Source organism: Jatropha curcas, chromosome 9 (genome assembly GCF_041381405.1).
Source record: "Jatropha curcas cultivar XTBG-Jc1 chromosome 9, XTBG_Jcur_1.0, whole genome shotgun sequence".
In the NCBI taxonomy this organism is placed as follows: domain Eukaryota; kingdom Viridiplantae; phylum Streptophyta; class Magnoliopsida; order Malpighiales; family Euphorbiaceae; genus Jatropha; species Jatropha curcas.
The window spans coordinates 8,496,079-8,517,071 of record NC_143159.1 but is presented as its reverse complement, the minus strand read 5'-3'; the positions used below and the strand labels follow the sequence as shown (position 1 = coordinate 8,517,071).

The 20,993-nt window shown below is 34.1% G+C and overlaps 1 protein-coding gene and 1 pseudogene across 3 annotated transcripts; one reads left to right on the top strand and one right to left on the bottom strand.

The window, feature by feature from the left end:
• The first annotated feature begins 916 nt into the window (after positions 1–916).
• Positions 917–13,759, top strand: LOC105629128 (serine/threonine-protein kinase STY46). 2 transcript variants are annotated; one of them, XM_012210656.4, is made up of 16 exons: positions 926–1,586; positions 2,290–2,404; positions 3,488–3,600; positions 3,809–3,928; positions 6,064–6,136; positions 7,150–7,260; positions 7,832–7,882; positions 9,108–9,247; positions 9,343–9,450; positions 10,608–10,681; positions 11,257–11,432; positions 11,708–11,803; positions 12,690–12,770; positions 12,887–12,937; positions 13,101–13,241; positions 13,333–13,759. In XM_012210656.4, exons 1-16 carry the CDS (start codon positions 1,402–1,404, stop codon positions 13,360–13,362), a joined length of 1,665 nt encoding a protein of 554 aa, XP_012066046.1. In that variant the 5' UTR covers positions 926–1,401; the 3' UTR covers positions 13,363–13,759. The 2 variants fall into 2 exon arrangements, with proteins under 2 accessions (XP_012066045.1, XP_012066046.1); XM_012210655.4 differs by having other exon boundaries at positions 917–1,586; positions 13,101–13,759.
• Positions 13,760–14,321: 562 nt separating this feature from the next.
• Positions 14,322–20,247, bottom strand: LOC105629194 (DNA-directed RNA polymerases IV and V subunit 2-like; annotated as a pseudogene). The gene is made up of 7 exons (XR_016322590.1): positions 19,490–20,247; positions 18,708–18,928; positions 17,385–18,262; positions 16,873–17,056; positions 15,738–16,694; positions 15,246–15,517; positions 14,322–14,982 (listed from the first exon to the last, which is right to left on the bottom strand). The product of XR_016322590.1 is annotated as a DNA-directed RNA polymerases IV and V subunit 2-like (transcript).
• Between the last annotated feature and the right edge of the window lie 746 nt (positions 20,248–20,993).

The following is a 20,993-nucleotide window of genomic DNA, read 5'->3' as shown; positions in this document are numbered from 1 at the left end:
TATATATATATATATATATATATATATATATATATATATATTAAAAAAAATTTGATAAATTTACTCTCACTTATTATTTACTTAACAGAGTGAGACAATGTTTCAAAAAAAAAAAAAAAAAAAAAACAGAGTGAGACAAACATCCATTAGAGAAATTCGTTGTCATTTGAAGAATGTTGTTGTATTATCAACCAAATAAATATAAAAAGGGGTGAAATGGATGGAATTATTATCCTTTCAAAAAGGAAAACAAATTAAATTATTATATGAAATTTATCAAGTTTTATTTACTTATTTAAAGAATAAAATATCAATTTTTCATTTGAGAGAAATTTCTTCTTCTTATGAAAAAAAGAAGAAACACTTATTTATCTAAGGATGACTATGCAATTAATCAAATCAAATTAGTTCAGTTTCAATCTATTATAATATATTATTATCGTAATCAAATTTGGTATGAAATTGTTATAATAATCGATTCAAACAAATGGAATTAGTTAAATTCAGTTTCGAGTCAATTATTTTAAATTAAATTAGTTATTTTGAATTTAAAAATAAATTTAATTAATTAATATATAGTAATGCAACTAAAAATTAAAAATTAAAAAATAAATAATTTTATATATTCAAACTGATAGATTGATATTCGAATTCTTAAAATAATTGTTTGAGTCACGACCGAAATCACTTGGTTTGGTTTTGTTATCTGTTAGAATGCGAGGACTGCTCACCCCTAATTTGTCCCGCCATAGAAGGAAATTCTGCACGTGGCTAATGAACAAGACGAACGAAACATAACCATACCCATAAGACGCCTGTCACTTTATATTATAACCATCATGTTATGTTATCGCATTCTCATTTATGAAACGCGTGTAGCGTGGGCAACGTAATTATAGCTCGTTTTCCTTTTTTTGTACGAAATAGCTATTCGAGTAATTTTCTTCCTAAAACCAGTAAATCCCCAAAATTATTGAGGGCAGTTTAGACATTTGCTCTGACACACCAAACTTAACAACCCTATCCATTTCACTTAAGAAAAAAACAAAAAAGAGAAGGAAATACAAAGGCGAAAACAGACCTGCTTCTGCTCTTCTTTGTTCAAACTTCGATTGAATGTTGTCTTTCTCTTTCCTAGCTCTAAGCCTCCGTAGCCTGCAACAGTTTGTTCAGAGGACGAAGTTGCCCTCCCTTTTGCTTCAATACTCCCAATTCACCCAATTTTCTTTCTCCTTATAGATTCTATCATCAGTCAAAGATCCTTTCTACTGATCAAAATTTTCTCTCTCCACACTGAACTTTCTCGTGCTTTCCTTCTTTCCTTCACTCTCTCCCATGGCAGGAGTAGCTGCTGGAGGCTGCAACTAGCAGAGAAGAAAAAGAAAAGAGGAAAAATATCCAATGGATTTGACGGAAGGAGTTGGTGAGAGCTCGTCGCCGCCGAGGAGCTTTGGGAGCTACAGCAGCTACGATGTGAGAAATGATGTGTTTAATCGCTTTATGGAGAGTGGACAAGAGGAAGCTGTTTCTAATCCTGAGTTGTTTCGCGAGTTACTCGATGCTCACTTCAATCGATTGCCTCCTAGGTTCGATTTTGTACCAGTAAAATGCATATTTGCATGTCTTTATGTTTCTGTATTTGGTTTTGAAATGGTGAGGCCGTTTATTGTTTTGAAAATTTGAGTTGTTACGACTTCTTGAATCTTTTGTGGCTATATATGTATATAACTAGAATGTGCATGTGTTATTCTATCTAATTTGTCTTTTAATTTTTTGTGTATATAGTTTTGAATTTCTGGTTAAGTGTTCGGATTTTGAAAGTAAGAACTGGTTTAGGTTGATAAAGCTGATTATGATTCAACAAGTTTTGGTAAGATGGTCTATGCTTAGAATTTTGGCTGGCTGTTTTCTTTAGGCATTCGGAGCATTTTTGTGCACTATAGTTACTGGAAAACCATAAGAATATACTTGTTAAGTTCGTGTTTATATAATTGCTAATGGTTTTTCATCAAGGGAAATTGAAATCGGGAAGAAAATCTGGAGTGTTTCCAAAAGGTAGGCTGTGTTTGGCGTTTAAGCATATATGCTTAAAATCTGAAAGGTTTTTTTTTTCCCCATAAAAATAGAAAGCAAGTTTTGGCCTGAGATTTTCAATGCCCTTGTGTGTCTGTGCTTTGCTGCTTATTTGGGTTCATCCGTATGCTAATACTTGGCTTCATGCTTTCTGCACATGGCTTTTGTCTTATGGACTGATGAACTTATTGCTTTCTACTTGCTCATACATTTCAGTTATGGACTTGATATCAACATGGATAGAGTAGATGATGTTCTGATACACCAAAAACTTCTTGCATTGGCAAAGGATCCAGAGAAACGACCAGCATATCATATTCGTTTCTTGGAGGTACTACCTTTTTATTTGGTTCATGCCAATTTTTTTGAACTTTTGTTGCTGAGGGAGCTTACGAAACCTGTATTTGTTTTTGGGTATGAATGTCACGTAATAGGATGAAGTGTCTTGATTTGGCTTTCCTTTTGAGTAATGTTCATAATGAAAGGATTGGAGAGAAAAATGGGACGGAAAATACTCCAATCTGAGTTTTTTTTTTTATTTTTTATTTTATAATTTAAGAGAGGATGCTATATGTATGCATATTCTCATACTGAAGATTAGAGATCTGTAAATATTGAAGGTGTTTAGTAGCATAATAATCAGGCATTCCAGAGGAATACAACTTTGTGTTACACTCCCTCTGTTTCAAAATCGAATCATGGCAAAAAGTTGTTTTGCTTGATGGAAATTGTTTACTGTTACGGGAATTGTTAAAATAGTAACATGGTTAAATGCTTGCTTTAAATAAAGGGGAATAATCATGTCAGTGGATGTTCAGTCTGAAAAACAATGAAGCTGCAGATGTTCAAACACATGTGTTAACATGTTCTTGGAGTGTACTATCATGGGAACTAGCTTTACTATTGGAACTTCCTCTGTACTGCTGAGTTGATTGAAGATATTTCTTTCTCTTATTTAGAAGTTATCTGACATCGTACTGTTACTGGGCCAATCCATGTGCAGAAGCTCCATTCCCTGCTTTCGGCTATTCAATTTTCCTCTACACTGCTTTTATTAAATGAAAATTTATCTTTTTTGGTTGGCTGGAAAAGTGAACTTGTTCGTGGTATCTTTCTCCTTCTCTTCTTTGTTTTAATGGGCAACTCTGAATGATGATTGTCTCATTAATTTCATTGCCCTGTAGAAGTCTCAGAAGCCTATTTTCAGAATATTTTATTATAATACTACATGTATTTCCACTTAACTGCTTAGAAATAAATTCAAAGTCCTATAATTGTGTTGAGATTTGAAAAATCACATAGAGGAACTTTTCAGCCAGGGTATATTGGTTTTGATCTCAACCTTTTATTCTGTTTCAATGCTGCAGCTAACATTTATTGTTTTCTATTTTTTTGTCCTTTTCACTTCTGGAAGGATCTTTGCACTAGGGCAGATGATGGTGATGACCAACAATTTATGGATATTATTTCTGCTGAAAGGCCAGATATTGATGCAGATAATGGAGGAGTTGCGTCATCGAATAAGAGGTATTCTATTTTATAGAGATCTCACTTCATGTGTGGCTGCAGATTTATAATACGTTTCTCCACTTTTCTTCAAGTGAGCAAATTTGTATATTAGGATATAAATGTTTGCACATTTTATGCATCACTGATAAGGTTTCAGTATGCAGGAAACTGTCAATTTGTCAATTTATCTTCTCCATTTTTTTTTTTTTGTCATTGTTGTATGTAGAATCAAGGATTGTGCAATTGACTTTGAACCCTGCTCCAAGCTCGAGGATTTAAATTTGGATGTCAGAAAGACTTCCAAGGGAAGGGAAGAAACATATGATCGAGAGGATGTTTCCAGAAGGTACTTCAGTAATGCCTATTCCTATTTCTTGTGTTTACATTTTTATTCTAAAAGTTCAAAAAGGCCATTGCTCTTTGTTAGCTGTACATGAAGAAATTGGGAATTGGAATGAATTTAATGCAGTGAGTTTATGATGTATATCTTATGTAACTGTGAATGCTTTTGGCTATTTTAATACTAGCATGTTCTTGTTCCTTGTTGGCATTTGGAATTCTCTCTTGTTAATGAGCAACACTAATTTAGATGACAAGTTGAAATGAAACTTATTTGGATGACAAGTTCAAATGAAAATATTTTCAATGATCTTTTCTTGTTCTGTCATGTACCTCACTAAGTCACTATAAAGGGTTAAAAAGATAATTAGTTTTTAATATTTTAAATACTTCAGAAATTTTTTTTCTTAAATATGTAAATTTTAGGAAAAAACAACCAGGAGTCATTATTCCAACAATCATATTAGAAAGGCCTAGTTGGAGACTAATTAACACGAAAATAAAAAATTTGTGTTAGAATGGAAAAAGAGAACTCTTTATGGGGGACAGGAAATATAAATTTTAATAAACACAAACCTAATTTTCCTTTTATTTTCTAGGTAATTTGGAAAATACATAAAATGAAGACATGTATACATTACATGTATACGTTTTTTTTTATGGCTAAATCATTAAATATATCCCAAACTTTGCTCTTGTAACAATTTCACCCCAAATCCAACTTAACCCCTTAGGCACTCCAATTGGAACTTTTTTTCACAATTATACTCTCATTCGAAATTGGTCAAAATTATTGAATACAATATATTGAATGTGGGACCTATAGCTCATACTTGAGTTAACTTAACCTAAAGAATGAATTAACTTAACCTAAAGAATGAATTGGCCAAATTATATAAAATATCCCAAAGCTTTGGCGGTTGTAACAATTGTACCCCAAAACGACTTTTATCACTTAGATACTCCAATTTTCACTTTTTGTCACAACTTCACCTCAAATTCAAATTATAGCAAATATATTGTTATAATTACACCATAAATTCAAATTAGGCGTCCCATTTAATTACAATTTCACCTTAAATTAAAATTTTATCATATTTTAATAGAGCAAACCCTAAATTACTAGAAAAGAAGTGATCAATAAGAGATGGGTTCGGAATAAAGCAAATTATGGCAAATAATTAAACTCTAATCAAAATTTCATCTCATTTTGATGTGCAAACCCTAGATTACTCAAGGAAACATGGTTTACCACAAAACAACCTTAAACCTCCAAACATCTAAATACAAATTATGACAAATTTATTGAATAAAAAATAGAAATTGTGAGTCCTACATCTACACATTACGTTAATTTAATCTAAAAGGTTGGTTAAGTGAAACTGTGTGTTTCATAAAACTTTTTCTATAAAGCCATTGCAAAGTATTTTGCTTTATTCTGAACTTATCTCCTCTTGATTACTTCTTCTCCAGTAATCTAGGGTTGTCCTATTAAAATAAGATAAAATTTGAATTTAGGATGGAATTGTAATTAAATGTGACCCCTTATATGAATTCAGGGTGAAATTATGACAATAAGTTTGCCATAATTTGAATTTGCGGTGCAGTTGTGGTAAAAAGTTAAAATTGAGGTATTTGGAGGTAAGGTCGTTTTGGGGTGCAATTGTTACAACCGCCATAGTATGTGGTATTTTATATAATTTAGCCAACTTATTCCTTAGGTTCAGTTAATTCAAGTATGAGTTATGAGACCCACATTTAATATATTTTATTCACTAATTTTGACCAATTTGGGATTAGGGTACAATTGTGACAAAAAATTAAAATTGGGGTGCCTGAGAGGTTAAGTTGGATTTGGGGTGTAATTATTAAAAGATGCAAAGTTTGGGATATATTTGATGGTTAAGCCTTTTTTATCTTAAATACTTATAGGTTGGCTTGAGATGGTGCTGTTTTTTTTTTTTTTTTTTTTTTTTTTTTAAAAAAAAAAAAATACCAGATAGCTTGAGATAGTGTTGAAATTGCATATATCAACAATAATTGTTTGTACACATTATTGTAAAAATAAAAATCTGTTCTATTAGATTTTTAATTTGCATTTTATGCTGGGAAATAAGCTGTATGTTTGAAAATTAAATGCAGGCAAAAATTTATGCATGTTCCACTTCATGAAGTAATATTTTCTACTGTCGACAAGCCAAAGCTTCTTAGTCAGGTATGTTTGGGAAGAATTATATTCAGTACTTGTTTGTTGCCAGGGTTTGAAGCACTTTTGATTGATCTTGTATGACAATTTTTTGGGATCTGTAATTGGTGACATCACATGAGCAAAATATAGATATGAAAATAGAAGTAGGATTTAATTTTCTTCCTTTTTTATTTTTTCCCCAAAACCTATGTTTTTCTTTTTCTCTCTGTATTTACAAACCAACATTGACAACTGTCAGTAGTAACATTAATAAGAATATTTTTCTATTTCACAGCAAGACCTAAGTATTGTACTCCCTCTATCCCAAAATAATAGTCCAGATTACTGATTTGGGATGTCCCAAATCAATTGCTCACTTTTCTATTTTAGTTAAAAGTCAACCAGTCAAAAGCATCCCAAATCAATTGCTCCCTTTTCTTTTTTAGTTAAAAGTGAACCAGTCAAAAGATCATTTATCAATACTACCCTCCAAATAACTCACATTCATTTCTATGCCACTCCACTAAGCTATTTATTAGGTTTCAGAGAACACTTTTGTTGGTATGGGTGTCCTAGCTCTTTTTTCATTTGCTGGTGGCATTACAACCAATGTTAGGGCATGGCACTGTCACTTTGGCTGTCTGCTTGGTAGTTCCCCTAGATGCAGTTTGCTGGATATTTTTAATTGTATCTTATTGCAGTTTAGTATATTCTTTCCATTTCAAACTTTAACTGAAGTGTTAAAGGGTAGGTGCGGTTGTTGTGATTATTAGGTTCATTATGGGAAAAGGAACAAAAACGAGATGCCCCCTTATAGGTATATCTTTAATGAGATCAATGGAGGTTGTGAAATGCTCTTGAAGCAGAGTAAAAGGACTCTTGGGAAAAATGTCAAGTGTTTAAAATAACAAATTTCTGGGAACTGTGGGAATGTGTAACATGGAAAACTATACTGATGAAATCAAACAGCTAAGCTTGATTAAATTTGAACAGAATCAATAATCATGAACTATTTCTGACAAGGTGCAATTTTCTTCTAGCTTTCTGCTTTGCTTTCAGATATAGGACTTAACATACGTGAAGCGCATGTGTTCTCGACATCTGATGGCTACTCTTTGGATGTGTTTGTGGTGGATGGATGGCCGGTTCAGGTATTTATTACTTGATATTTATTTGTTATGCAGCTTGCTTTTAATAATTCAGAATGTTAATTGTTAATGCTGTTTGGGAAACCATTTCTTATTCTTTTTGATGCTAGTATAGTCACTATCAGTACCTAAGAATCTTCATGATATGCAGCTTATAGGATATCTTCGTTCTAGTCGTGGCCACTATTGGTCTCTCTCTCTCTCTCTCTCTTTTGTGACTTCCTGTATGATTTAATATTTTATCACTAATCTGTTTTTTTTTTTTTTTTTTTTTTTTTTTTTTTTTTTTCACGAATTGCCAATATCTATCTTTTCAATTCTATGTGCCTGTGTTTACAATTCCTTGAAATTATTAGATATTGAACTAAATACTTGAGTTGTTACCTTTGATGAATTCCCACATATATATTTTTTAATCTTAAAAAATATCAAATTAATTTATTTAAAAAAAGTAATGTTTTTATCCCAGGGACAATGGCCTTATATTATATTAAGGAGCATTGTGATTATATTTCTTTATGACAGGGATCTATGCTGAGTCCAAATGTTGCTGACTTTGCAATGTTGTGGCCAGGATACAGATGGTTTGTATAAGGCTATGGAAAAAGCAATTGCTAGAAGTGAGGTAAAGCCCGTCTTATTGTGCTTTTCTGTTTAGTTTCAAATAGGTATTTTATTAAGTCATGCTGGTTTTATAAAGAAGTTAAATTGCTCTATATAAGAGAACTAAGAAAATATTTTCTTAATTTCCAGGAATTGGTTATATATACTTTTTCCCACTTGTATTGTGATGACATATATTGCTGGAGAAAATTTAGTTGTCTTGGTAATGAATAAGCATACTTGTCAGAGACAGTTAATTTGAATTGGTGAAGTTGCCTGGTATAACTTGACATTTGTGCCGTCTTAGTTATAGACAGAGCGGAATAGAAATAAAGTATTCATATAGTTGACTCCGACTAGTTTGGAATTAAAGCTTAATTGTTGTTGTTGAAGTCATTTGGTATAACTTGGGACAGGTCTTGCTCGCACCTAGGATTTCTTATTTTATTGATTATTCTTTTGTTGTCAGAAGAATGAACGGGTGCTGGCTGGTTTCATTAGGATATCATGTATGAGTAAATCCCACATCAGAAAGACAAACGCTAAGGAAGGAATCAATATGTAAGAAAGACCATAGACTCATCATCTTGAGGTTGCATTTTGTGAGCCCAATGAAATGTAATATAGTGTAAAAAAAATACATTTATGGTTTCTAGAAATGTGGTCCCTGCTTTGACCTTGTTGGTCAGCCGTAAATTAAGAAGCAGCGTATCCTCTTAGTTCTGGGATTCTGGGTTACTAGACTTCTTGCTATTTAGAAGTATATACAGTCTTCAGTCAACATGGACAAAATGTCTTCTTACCAAAAAAAAAAAAAAAAAATTGTATCCTGACAGCCAGATGACAAACTTCATCAGTTCATCTTGTTAAGTTGTTCTGGCTTAGAAATTCAGCTGGTTAGTATAATGAAAATTGACAGTGGTCAAGTTTGGAGAGGTTGTTTGTCCCTGGCATTTTGTTTATATTTCTCAATTGCCAAGACAAATAGAAATCCAGTTTCATATCAATTGAAAAATTGAAACTAAATTTGCAAAATTTCTGAGCTAATGAATGGATATTATCTTAAATTCTCATCTTTTAGGTTTTGTTTAGCAAGTACCACTTGGTTTGATATGATATTTGATGCCATTAGACCTTTTGAAAATTGTAATTGAATTTTCGTTTCCTGCTTGTGCCAGTTTCTTCTTTGTATGAGGAGAAAAACAATACCTGCAAAATTTTTATGACTACAATCTCTGAAAATATAGGGGTCATGGTCTGGTTCATCACTTCCTTGTTCAGCCGTGGATAAATATTCAGCGGTGCAGGCAAAATCTGGAGACTGGGAAATTGATAGACGATTATTGAAGATAGGAGAAAGAATTGCATCTGGGTCTTGTGGAGATCTGTGAGTTGGGATTTCTCAAATTTGCTACTTTTACTCCTCTTCATTTCTTTGTTGTCCTTTCTATTACTCATCTTTCATCTTCGGTCTGTGTGAAGGTACCGTGGAGTTTACCTTGGTCAAGATGTTGCTATCAAAATTCTTAGATCTGAGCATTTAAATAATACTCAAGAAGAGGAGTTTGCTCAAGAAGTTGCAATACTAAGGTGATACCTTTACGAACTGTTTTAGCATTTTGTGCTCTGAAATTGTCTTGCTGAAAACATTACTGTGAAATTTCAAAATATGAGTACTTCTCTTCCCAATCTTTTTTTTTTGAAAATTTCTCTTCCCAATTCTAATTATATCATTTCTTTACATATCCTAGCTTCCAGAATGTTGAAGATGCTTCTAATCAAGGTCACTTTGAACATGAAAGGAACCAATTTTCTGGAACTTTGCCATGATGAACTCTTTACTAACAAGATTCAGTTGTTTAACACAAACTCTCATGTTTGTTTTGTTTTTTCACTTTCCTTTATGCATTCTCACTACTATGATACTGGAAGCTAATGGCATTCATGCATCTATGATATATCTGTGTTATCAGTTAATTTTTTCATTTTTGATACTGTACTTATCCTCTGGCCACTGCATGAGCGGACTCAATGGTTTAACTTTTGTTGATTCTGTTTTTCTGGTACTTGCTAAACACTCAGATAATATGCGTTTGCCTATAATGCAATGTCCTTGGGCATTATATGCTAGCTACTAATGATTCATGCTCAACTTTACTCTACTAAGCCCTAATCACAAACTGGTTATAGTTTAGGTCTATATATTAAACATATCTAAATTTTCTGAATCCTTTCTCACTATTTCCTCCATGTCATCCTAGGTCTTCGCTTTCTTTCTTATCTCCTTTAAACTCAATATGCTCAACCTTTTATATTGGTTGATGGTTTAGTGGTCTTACAATGTACATGCTCAAGACATCTCAATTTTCCTTCTCTGAACTCTTCATTTGTAAGTGCCATTTCCACCTTCCTGTGAATGCTGTTGCTCCTTAGCATGTCCATCATTGCATTTCTGCACTTGCATCTTAACATCCTAATTTTTGCTGTCCGAAAATTGCAAGCATGTTTACTTCTTAGCCCAACACTCACTGCCACATCATCCTAGGTTGTATGATGAATAACAATAGAATAAATATTATCACTTAGTGATATTTGAGATAACCTTATTTGAAATCATTGCCTAGTCATAATTGTAAGCTTTTTGTTTTTGGTATTTTTCTGTTTCTTTTAGTTGTATATGTGCGCTCTGTATTTCTTTTCATTGATTACCTTTTTGTTTTTGTCCTGTTTATGTTTTCTTGATGAAGGCAAGTCCAACATAGAAATGTTGTTCGCTTTATTGGCGCATGTACAAAGTCTCCGCAGTTGAGCATAGTAACAGGTATATATTCCTGCATGAATATGGCTTTTTCTTTTAGTTCTTTTTTGTCATCCCATTCCCATTTTTGATTTGATCGACAGCCAACTAATACATATAAAGAACAAGAGTGATAGAATTATTGGGACTTAAAATTCAAAGAAATACTCAACTGAGCTTCTGCAGATGTACCTACAATTTAATTTCTTCTGGGACTTTCTTTCATTCATTAATGCTTCTTTGAATCCCCTAATTTATTGTTTATGATCATATTTAAGTCAGTTGTTTGTCTTTATATGCGTTTACATTATTATGAATATGTAGTAATAATGATTCAAGTTTTTAGGTACATTTTTTTGACCTGGAATTTCTTTATAATGCATTAAGACATTAACTTGAATAAAAGGTGCTAACATGATACTTGACTTGTTTTTTTTGAGAAACGTGATATTAGACTTTTTTTGTTTGGAGAAATGCGTCTTGCGTTTCTTCCTGTTCCAAGTAGTATATTTTGTTCTATTTTTATGTTTTCTTTTTCTTTTTTTTTTTTTTTTTTTTGTTTGGTTTAATATTTTATCATTGCTTGTTCTTGCTTGCAGAGTATATGCATGGTGGAAGTCTCTATGATTACTTGCATAAGAACCATAATGTATTGAAGCTCCCTCAGTTATTGAAGTTTGCAATAGATGTTTGCAGAGGAATGGAATATTTGCATCAAAACAATATAATTCACAGGGATTTGAAGACAGCGAATTTGTTAATGGACACACAAAAAGTAATTCTTTTAACTTTGATTGATTGGATTCCAGTCACATCTTTGTCGGCCCCTAAATTATGTAAATAGAAGCTATGTTTAAAAGCAATCTTAATTTTATAACAATTTGGTTGTTCTAGATTTTAGAGGTTTGGAAATACAATAGAAGATAAACGAATAGACCAAAATCATGATAATGGGAAATGACTTGGTTATATGTTACTAATCAAACCAAGAAAGCCGTTCTAGTTTCACATCTCTTTACCATAATAAGAAAGACACATTTTTGTCTCAAGGTTGTTAAGGTAGCAGATTTTGGAGTCGCTCGGTTCCAGAATCAAGAGGGTGTAATGACGGCAGAGACTGGAACATACAGATGGATGGCACCTGAGGTTTGTATCTTTTAGGTTTGCTTTATTCTTTTGCCTTTTTGACTTGACTTTTGAAGAACAATCTTACTGCCTTTTGGTCTGATGATTTGAATTGCCAACTCCTAATTGTTTTTTTTTTTTTCCATTGGCAAAAACTATTGCCTTCTGCTTCTGTTTTATAAAGATACTATTATGTAACATTGGCTAAAACTTTAGCCATAATAATAGGTCTTCCCTTCCGCATCTTCTGTTCTCTCCCCTCAAGCTGAACAAGAAAGACGGTGTTCATAATTTTTTGAGTAATTATGGCTAATTTGTCTTCAGTAACTATAGGTCTTTCCTCCCCATGCTTCTGTCTTGTGTTTCTCTCTTCTCTGCTAGCCCTATATAATTCTTCTTTTTTATTTTTATTTGGTTATTTTGTGCATGTTTCCTTGCATGCACTTGTGTGTTAAGTAGCAAGTAGCAGAGTACCATATGTACAGCAACACTGTAACATTTTCTGCTTGGTTTTGCAATTATTTGTTTGGTAATTAGATGATATATTTCAATTTCATAGAGAACCAACCTGCATCCTTAAATTATGTTCAACTTCTAAATGTATTACTGAACATTTACTGGATTCCCTTTTCATCTCAGTCTCCCTGCTGTGCATTTTGATTATCGTACAGTGTCTACTGTTGAATGATATCCAAAAATCATAAATACATCCAATCTTCAATATTTTTATTTGTTGTCAAGACAAATAAAATCTCTATCTTTGTGATTTGTGTTTCTGAAGTTTGTCCCTTATATTTATCTTTTTTTAAAGAAAATTTTCCCACCTTCTATGTGCTTTCTAGTGTACTGTTCTCTTTAGCACTTGCATCCCTTTTAGGTCTCTTACAGCTAATATACATGTTGCAAGGTTATAAACCATCAACCATATGATCAAAAAGCCGATATATTCAGCTTTGCTATTGTACTATGGGAGCTGGTAACAGCCAAGGTATTTGCTAAACCTATGCTTGGCTTTTTGCGTCTAGAAAATATTCAACTTTCCAGAAATACATACATTACTTATCTGAAGGTAATTCTTACTTGGTAGTTTTACTGTTGTTGCAGGTGCCATATGATACCATGACTCCATTGCAAGCTGCGCTGGGAGTAAGACAGGTTTGCATGTCTATATGTTAATTCATCTTGCATATGATTCATTGATTTTTCTAGAAGCACAGGACACCATTATTTTTCATCTTTACTGTGAAAGTGAATTTGTCTGGATGTCATGTATACAGTATAATGCACTATAATTATGTTGTTTAATCTTTTACTCCAGGGGCTGCGTCCAGAACTTCCTCAAAATGCACATCCAAAGCTATTAGACTTAATGCAGAGATGTTGGGAAACAATTCCTGCCAATCGGCCATCATTCTCGGAAGTATTAGTCGAACTTGAAATATTTATTCAAGAAGTTCAGGTAAAGTTCTTCCAATGCATGCAAATATTTCACTCCAAAATTTTAAATGTGCTTTGCTTCCCTTAAATCTAACCAGGCATGCAAATATCAGGAAGCTAAGGATGCAGTGAATGGCAGCTGAAGCTATTGCTGTTTGCAATTTGCAATATTCTAACAGTTACATTTTGTTGTTTCTTTTTGCTGTGGTTCCTACAACTGAGGGAGAAAGTATTTTACAGATACCGTCTATTACAACACTCATGAAACAAAAACTGCCATGATTTGTATTTTTAAGGCACCAGCGGTTAGTGTTTCTTATAGAGGAATTCAGTTTTATTACACGGGTGGAAAGCTTTTTAGTAGTTAGACACGTAGGGTTAGTATTATCTATCTCTTGTTTATCACTACATTTCAGCACCGTTATGGAATTTCAATTTGTATAAGCAAAACTACTCTTTTCTTTTTTCTTTTTCTTTTTGTATAAATTAAAGTTTGAATTCTTTAATTACTTGATTGAAATAGCAACTACAATTGCCGCTTATGGGTCTCCAACCCAGAGAACTAGAATCAGAATTGGTTCTTCTGGTCATGGGTTTTCTTCCTTTTTTTTTTTTTTTTTTTTTTTTTTTCCTAGTTGGTTCTGGATGATTCTTCTGCTGGTTGTAGCTGGTATATATACTGAACCACCCCCTACAAACCAACCCCATAACCCACCCCCCCCCCCCCCCCCCCCCCCCCCCCCCCAAAGGGGTTAAGTTTTAGTTTCATTTTCGGGAGAGTTAGTTTTGGTTTTGATGGCTTCTCTATAGGCTAGGTTCAAGGGTTGGTCGAGTCACTTACATACCTCTCGCTATCGCTCAAACCTTCCTCTCCCTATCGGTCTTCATACCTCTCCTTTCAGGAGAGGATATGGAATGCTCTAAAATTATTATTATTTTTAAGTATAAAACTTGTTGATGTTTTTATTCGGGATTTCATTAATCCTTTTAATTTTTAAAATTAAAAAGAAAAAAAGAGTAATGCTACCTAAAAGCGCCCGTTGGAGCCACTGTCTAATAACTTCTTTCTTATTGTTGAAATAAGTTAATTATTTTTTAAAACTTGTTACCGATCAAAAACATGTAAATTAAAAAATATGTATATCATTTTTTTAACTCTATACGTAACATAGTCATTGGGGAATATGCAATTAAAACATGTACAGGTTAGAAAGCTGAGTAAGCCCATAGACAAGTCACAACAGCACAAAACCCTTACCAACTCAGCAAAGCTGAGTTTCAAACTTCAGACTTATACCCATGCTGAAAAGCTCCTGGCATAATACCTTGGCCCCATAAGGTAAATTAACCTTCACAGTATCATCAGCAGATTCACAAATTCTGCAATAAGGGGCCTTAATCTTGCGGCTTTGTGGCACTGTCCGTTCAATCACATTCGTGAAATTTTTGCAGTCTGGCAAATATGCATCTGCTAAGAGTCGCTGAGAGTAAAAAGTCGCTCATGCAGGTTTGCAGATGCACCGTGAGCTATGAGGCAGTCACGCTCCATCTCACCAAACTTGATACCACCAAAACGCTTCCGGTCTGCAACAGACTGCCTGGTAAGTGGATGGACAGGCCCCGTGTTGCGAAATTTTACTTTGTCTTAAGCCATGTGAACTAACTGCTGGTAGAATGTTGGTCCCATAAATATGAGAGAATGAACCATTTCACCGGTTCGATCATTGCAAACTTTCTCATTTCCCCATCTTGAAAATCCAGCTCTGTCATGCACATTCAATAGAACAAATCATCCTGGCTATCATTTATTCAAAACAAGGAGAAACACACAGATACTTGTGCAAGTGAACAGCTCAAATATAAAAATTATCTGTACGGGCATAAACTCAGAAATGACCCACATTCGCATTCTCTCATTCCTAAACTCTAAAGCAACTTGGATAAAATAAAATTTTGAAAACGTTATGTATCAACAATTTCTGCATGGTGCAATGCATATTATGACATGAATCAGAGGCATTGTCACCTGTGAAGCTGATCTGTGATGGCTTCAACAGACAGTTCGGCGAAAGGGGTGGCATATCTCATTGGACCGCGACAGGCAATTCCCTTTCCTAAAGCAGCCTCTAAGAGTTGACCCGGAGTTTGTCGTGAAGGAAATGCATGTGGATTTATAACAATATCAGGAACGATTCCGGTTTTTGTGAAGGGGAAGTTCTCTTGGGACTCCAAAAAGCCTAGAACACCCTTTTGTCCATGTATGCTAGAGAATTTGTCTCCAAGACATGGAGAACGAACCTGCAGTTGTAAGTCGGACGCTTAACCTATGAGCAAGTAATTATTTTCTGATATCATATAACAAAGCAAAAGGCTAGATAATCAGAGTATAATCTACCATGTGGATATGTCATGTGTGCATGTACGAGTATGTAGGAAAACATGCAAGAGTATATAGTCACATACATACAGATGTTAAATTCATACATGTGCTATAAATGTCATGTGTTCACAAACATACCTGTCTCAGAGAAACCGCAGCAAAACTTTTTCCCTCATCATTGGAAGATAATACAACTTTTTGGACCATACCCCTTTCTGTGTGCTTCAATTTTATACTATGATCTGCCCCAGATTCTGCAAACCTCCCAATAACAATATCACCATTTTGTAAATTTTGGATCAATGAAAGGAAAACCATCATCATCAAGGCTGTCAACACGGCCAATTTTACTCTATATCTTCCCAAAATTTACAGTATCTTCAAACTTTCGCCTTTTGTCTAATGATTCCTTATTATCAACATCAGCCTTATAACTTCTGATATGTTCCGAGCGAAACATACCCTGCTCCAAAGAGGCACAATTCATTACCAAGGACTCCTCTTGGTTGTATCCTTGATAAACATTGACTGCTACAATAGCATTCTGGCCATTAAACAATTCTGGCTTCGGCAGCATTTCATGATGGCCTCATGCTTGTGTGTATCTAGGTTTTCCAAGACAATCTGCAGTCGCTGTCCGAAAAAGTGGCCTCTGAGGATAGTGCAATTGATGAGACAAAGTGTCCACTCTACTGTTGGGATTTGTTGTGGAAAAGCCAATAGCCTGCTGAGAATGTTTTTGAGACTGGTATAGAACTCTTCTTGCATGGTCATGATTGGCAAAGGGAATGATTCCACAACTTAAACCTAATAAAAAGGACATGTCAAGTTCACAGTGCGTGAACTTCAAAGGTTGCTTCTTATCAACTCCTGCTATGAGAAATTTGATACCCCATGCAGTGCTGCAGTCCTCTTCTTCTTTGGTTCCAACAAATTCAGTAATTCCCTTGTCCAGTAGAGATTGAAAGGTGAAATTTTCATCTTTAAATGCTTTTATTTTATGTAAATTCTCAACAAAAAAAGGGGACGTAGAATCCTTCCAGCATCAGAAAATATGCGTACTTCTTTTTGCTGTTCTTCTCTTTTGATTTCCACCTATCAGAAATCAATACCAAATACATCAGGAAAGCAACAAAAACAACCACATAAAAAAAAAAGAGCAGCTCAGGTCACACAATCAAACTCTCTCAACTCTCTACCATAGGCCCGCAAAATGGCTTTAGCACTCAAACAACTAAAAGTTTAGTATCATTGATATATTGAAAAGGAGAACCTGTCGAGGCAATTTCTTCTTCTGTCGCAAATGTCTAAGCTCAGCTACAACCAAATCAGAATCTTCAGACTCCAACCCATATCTCTGTACTGACAAGTCCAGTAATGGCCAAATTCTTGACAAGTCCACAGTTTTCCCCATCCGGAGTAGAAAGAAAGCTAACCCTACCCAATGAGAAGGGTGCCTGCATGCAGTAACATTATATTAGGAGAAAAAAGAAGCAGAAATTGCCAAACATTTCATATGAGCAAACCAAGTGTTATATTCTAGATACGAGATGTATTTGCTGGAGCATATACAATTCAATATCTCCACAAAGATGCAAAATCTTTTTGCCAACAATGGTTTGACCTTACCCTTCTTAACAATTATCCAGGTTTCCAAGAGTCAGCATATGGTGAATCATATATGAATTATGTAGTTAACCAATCAATCAACTGCAGTTTATTTTGGCTATACAGTTAGTATATCAGATTGATATAGTGCATGAGAAACAACTACTGTTGACTTACGGGTATCTAGCATCCCCAACATTCCCTGTGTACTGAACCTGCTGTCGTGTTTTTTGCAAATCAACCAGTGTTTGCAATGGGACTTGTATGCCCCAGATTTGCCACAACACCAGATATTCTTTCCATCCACTTGAACGGATGTGACCATGCCCCAGTTGAGAATGTTCTCGATAGACCATTTGTGACCATAGAAGAAGCATCCAGATAATGCTCAATTCGGCGCACATCATGATTTCCATAGAGGTCTTTTTGCAGAGCCTTGGCCATCCGCCTCCATGCATGTGCAATGTGTACTTTAGATCAAGGTCAAGCAACTCACCAGCCAACTCAAGTCTCTTGTTCCTAAAACTATCCCGATTATCACACTTTCTTTGGCCACTATATGCCTGCAAGAGACACTTTACCATGTAACCCAGAAACCGAGCCTTTTGCCTAGGGCTATGCAGACTGGGAAACAGATATAGGCTAATGCAGTCTTCAGTTTCCCCTGGTGGGAATCTAGTTTCCGGTATTTGTTTAATCACATATCCAAGAGCTTCTTTATCCTTGTGACTGTTCACATTTCTCATCAGCATCATGAATTGAGGCAAAGAATATTTATAATGCTGGCATCTCCTGTACTATAATCAATCAAATCTATAACTTCTTTGTCCGAAGTGAGGCCGAGTGCAAAAAGCAATATCCATACAGGAATCTCTGTTGACAAAAAATATACAGTGAGGCCTTTCTTTTCTCCTTTAATGTCCTCAAGTTTAGAAAGATCCATTAGTCTAACAATTATCCTATTCGTCTTAATTTCGGACTTGTATGAAACAGTCCATCCCTGAATATTTGAAATCCATAGTCTCTTCAAACAAATTTGCTCGTGTAATAAAAACCTGCAATAAGAAAAGGATAGAAATCAAAATATTTGGGGAATAAAATTGTTTTAAAACCAATTACGCGATCCTTCAATGAAGGTGCATCACTTGTGTGAAAAAATAGACTGCAAAATTAATAGACTAATATAGCAAACCCTAACAAAAATTTATTGTATTTCTACACAATATAGAAAAGAAGAATGGTTAGTGATTACAGCAAATCTAAACCAAGGACAAGCAATTCAAATAACTAATAATTTGACATACCTAATTCTTATAAGTACTTGTCATCTTGCATTCCAAGCTTCAGGGAAGGGAAAAGATTAGTTTGGGTTTTCATTTGAAATCAAATAAAAAAAATGCATTCCATAGGCATAAAATGCCTCCTGATATGCCGAATTTTGGGAAATGTAAGCTTAACTACGTTATCAAAAAAAAGAAAAGGAAAAAACTAATAGCAAACTTTAGACTCACATTCTCTGCACCCTTGATCAAAAAATAACCTCCATGATCAAAGTCACAATCAGATCTTTCAGCTGTCTTCATCCAGCAAAGATCAGTCATCACCATCACAGGGATCCTCCCAATTATAATATTGCTGTTATCAGTACTCAGAACCACCTTGTCAACAAACTAATCTTTCCCAGTTTTAAACTTGTCTCTAATGACTTTCTGAGTGTACAACTGATTTTTTGCAGAAAAATAACAGAAATTGAAAAATTCTTAATAAGAGGAGAAATCAATCTATAACATTCTCCAGAGCATTCTTCCTCAGAAAATGGCAAACAGAAAAGAACATGCCATGGTTGCAAACTCAAACAGGAAAAGAAAAAATAAAAGATGTTCAGACTATGAAAATGTTAGGGGGCTGCATCTTTATCTCTCTATCAATATATCCACTAACAAACAAAACAGTTGAATAATATTCAAAATCTGTGAGCCCCAAACAGAGCAGAAAATTTATGAACGTAAAAAAAAAATATATATATTTGAATGCCCCTCAAGCTTAAGCAAATCCCAATTTTATTCGTGAACCAACACAAAGCAATAATATCAAAACTTCATTTATAAAGCCTTAATTAATATAACTTCTAGCTTTAGTCCGTTAAAATTGAGTGTTATGTATCGGGAAACACCCCCATCAAATAAAGCACATACCATATCCAAGCAAAGCATAAATAACAGATGCAAAAAAACAGGGAGAAACTCAAAGTTAAACGTTATAAAGTAAATTATTGTACTCGCCTCAGCAGTAACATTCACTTTCATCCTCGACGAATATGTCATATTTTGGAGTCTAGCATGCCTAGGTAGCATTACATGTTCACTACCATCTGCACCACCCCAAAAGCTTGGTTTGTCAACCGTTACCTTTCCGAACCTAATAGAAGCATATCGCCATTCATTCTCTCCTTTATTGGATGGATCATATCCAGGCTCAACAACCAACTCCCCAAACGAATCAAAGGCCTTCTGCAAACCATTGTGGATGAAGTAATTGTAGGAGTTTATCTGGTGACTAATTAAACCATACTCTTTGAAAAATGAAGTTGCGGCCCTTTCACAGAAATCTTTAACGCCTTCTTCACCCATTTCGCGTAAGCTAGAGTTTAATTCCATAAAATTAACATCAGCATCAGAATCATAATCATCATCATCATCATCATTCATATCTATATCCATATCAAACCCATTCGAGAGCTTCTCGCTCTTTCTACTCTTTCCTATGTCCTCTTCCATAGCGTCCACTGATTCTCCCATTTTAATTCAGAATCTGAGAAGAAAAACAAACCATTTGAATCAATTTTAAACCTATAGAAGGTTGTAGCAAAATCACCCAAAAATAATGCTCAAAATAAAGAAATATCCAATCTGCCATGTGACCTCATACTCACACGCTCACACCTCACAACCATTTCAAAATAAGAGGGAAAGAAAAAATTGTAGTGTTAGAAAAAATTGTAGTGTTAAAAAGAGGTTGCATAAGCCGTAAGGTGAGAATACTCTACCACAGCAAGCGCATTTTATCTGGAGGACAAAAAATCTTTTATACGCTGCAGCTCAAGAGATTAAATCTCATGGTTTTTTACAGAAAGGTAAAAAAAACTTACAGTGACTTCTAAAGAAAGCACTTCTCAGTGCAGAAACAGCCAAAAAGCGTTTCCCTTTAAGAAAATTTCGGGGCTTAATAGAGAATTTGAGGACTGACAAACAGTTAAATATACAATGTGGGTTTTGTTTTTGATTTTATAATCTTCTCAACACAGCACAGAACGCGGAGCTTGCGAAAAGTTACTGTGTGTTTGGATAGCATATCCTATCTAGGAATAAGATAAGTTTGAAGGTCAAGGTTTTTTTTTTTTTTTTTTTTTTTTTTCTTCGTTACTCGAGGATGAGATATAATTAGCTAAATTTCCGTGCGCGATATTTATACATCTAAAATATTATGATTAAAATAATCTTTAATTCTTTTTTCAAAAAATTATTTCTATTTGTTTAGAATAATATACTTAAATTTCATACAGTATAAAACAAATACTTTTAAAAATTAAATATTAAAATTCAATACACAACAATTAAAAAATATTATTTTTGAAAAATTTTAAACCCATTGGAAATTTGATGAATTTCATTAAGACGGAGAAACGACTAAATTAGCCATAACAATAGAATGAAAAGGATGAGGAAGATCCTCAGTCCATACATGCTCCTCAATAACAGAAGAGAGACTACTAGCAAAAGAGCTTTG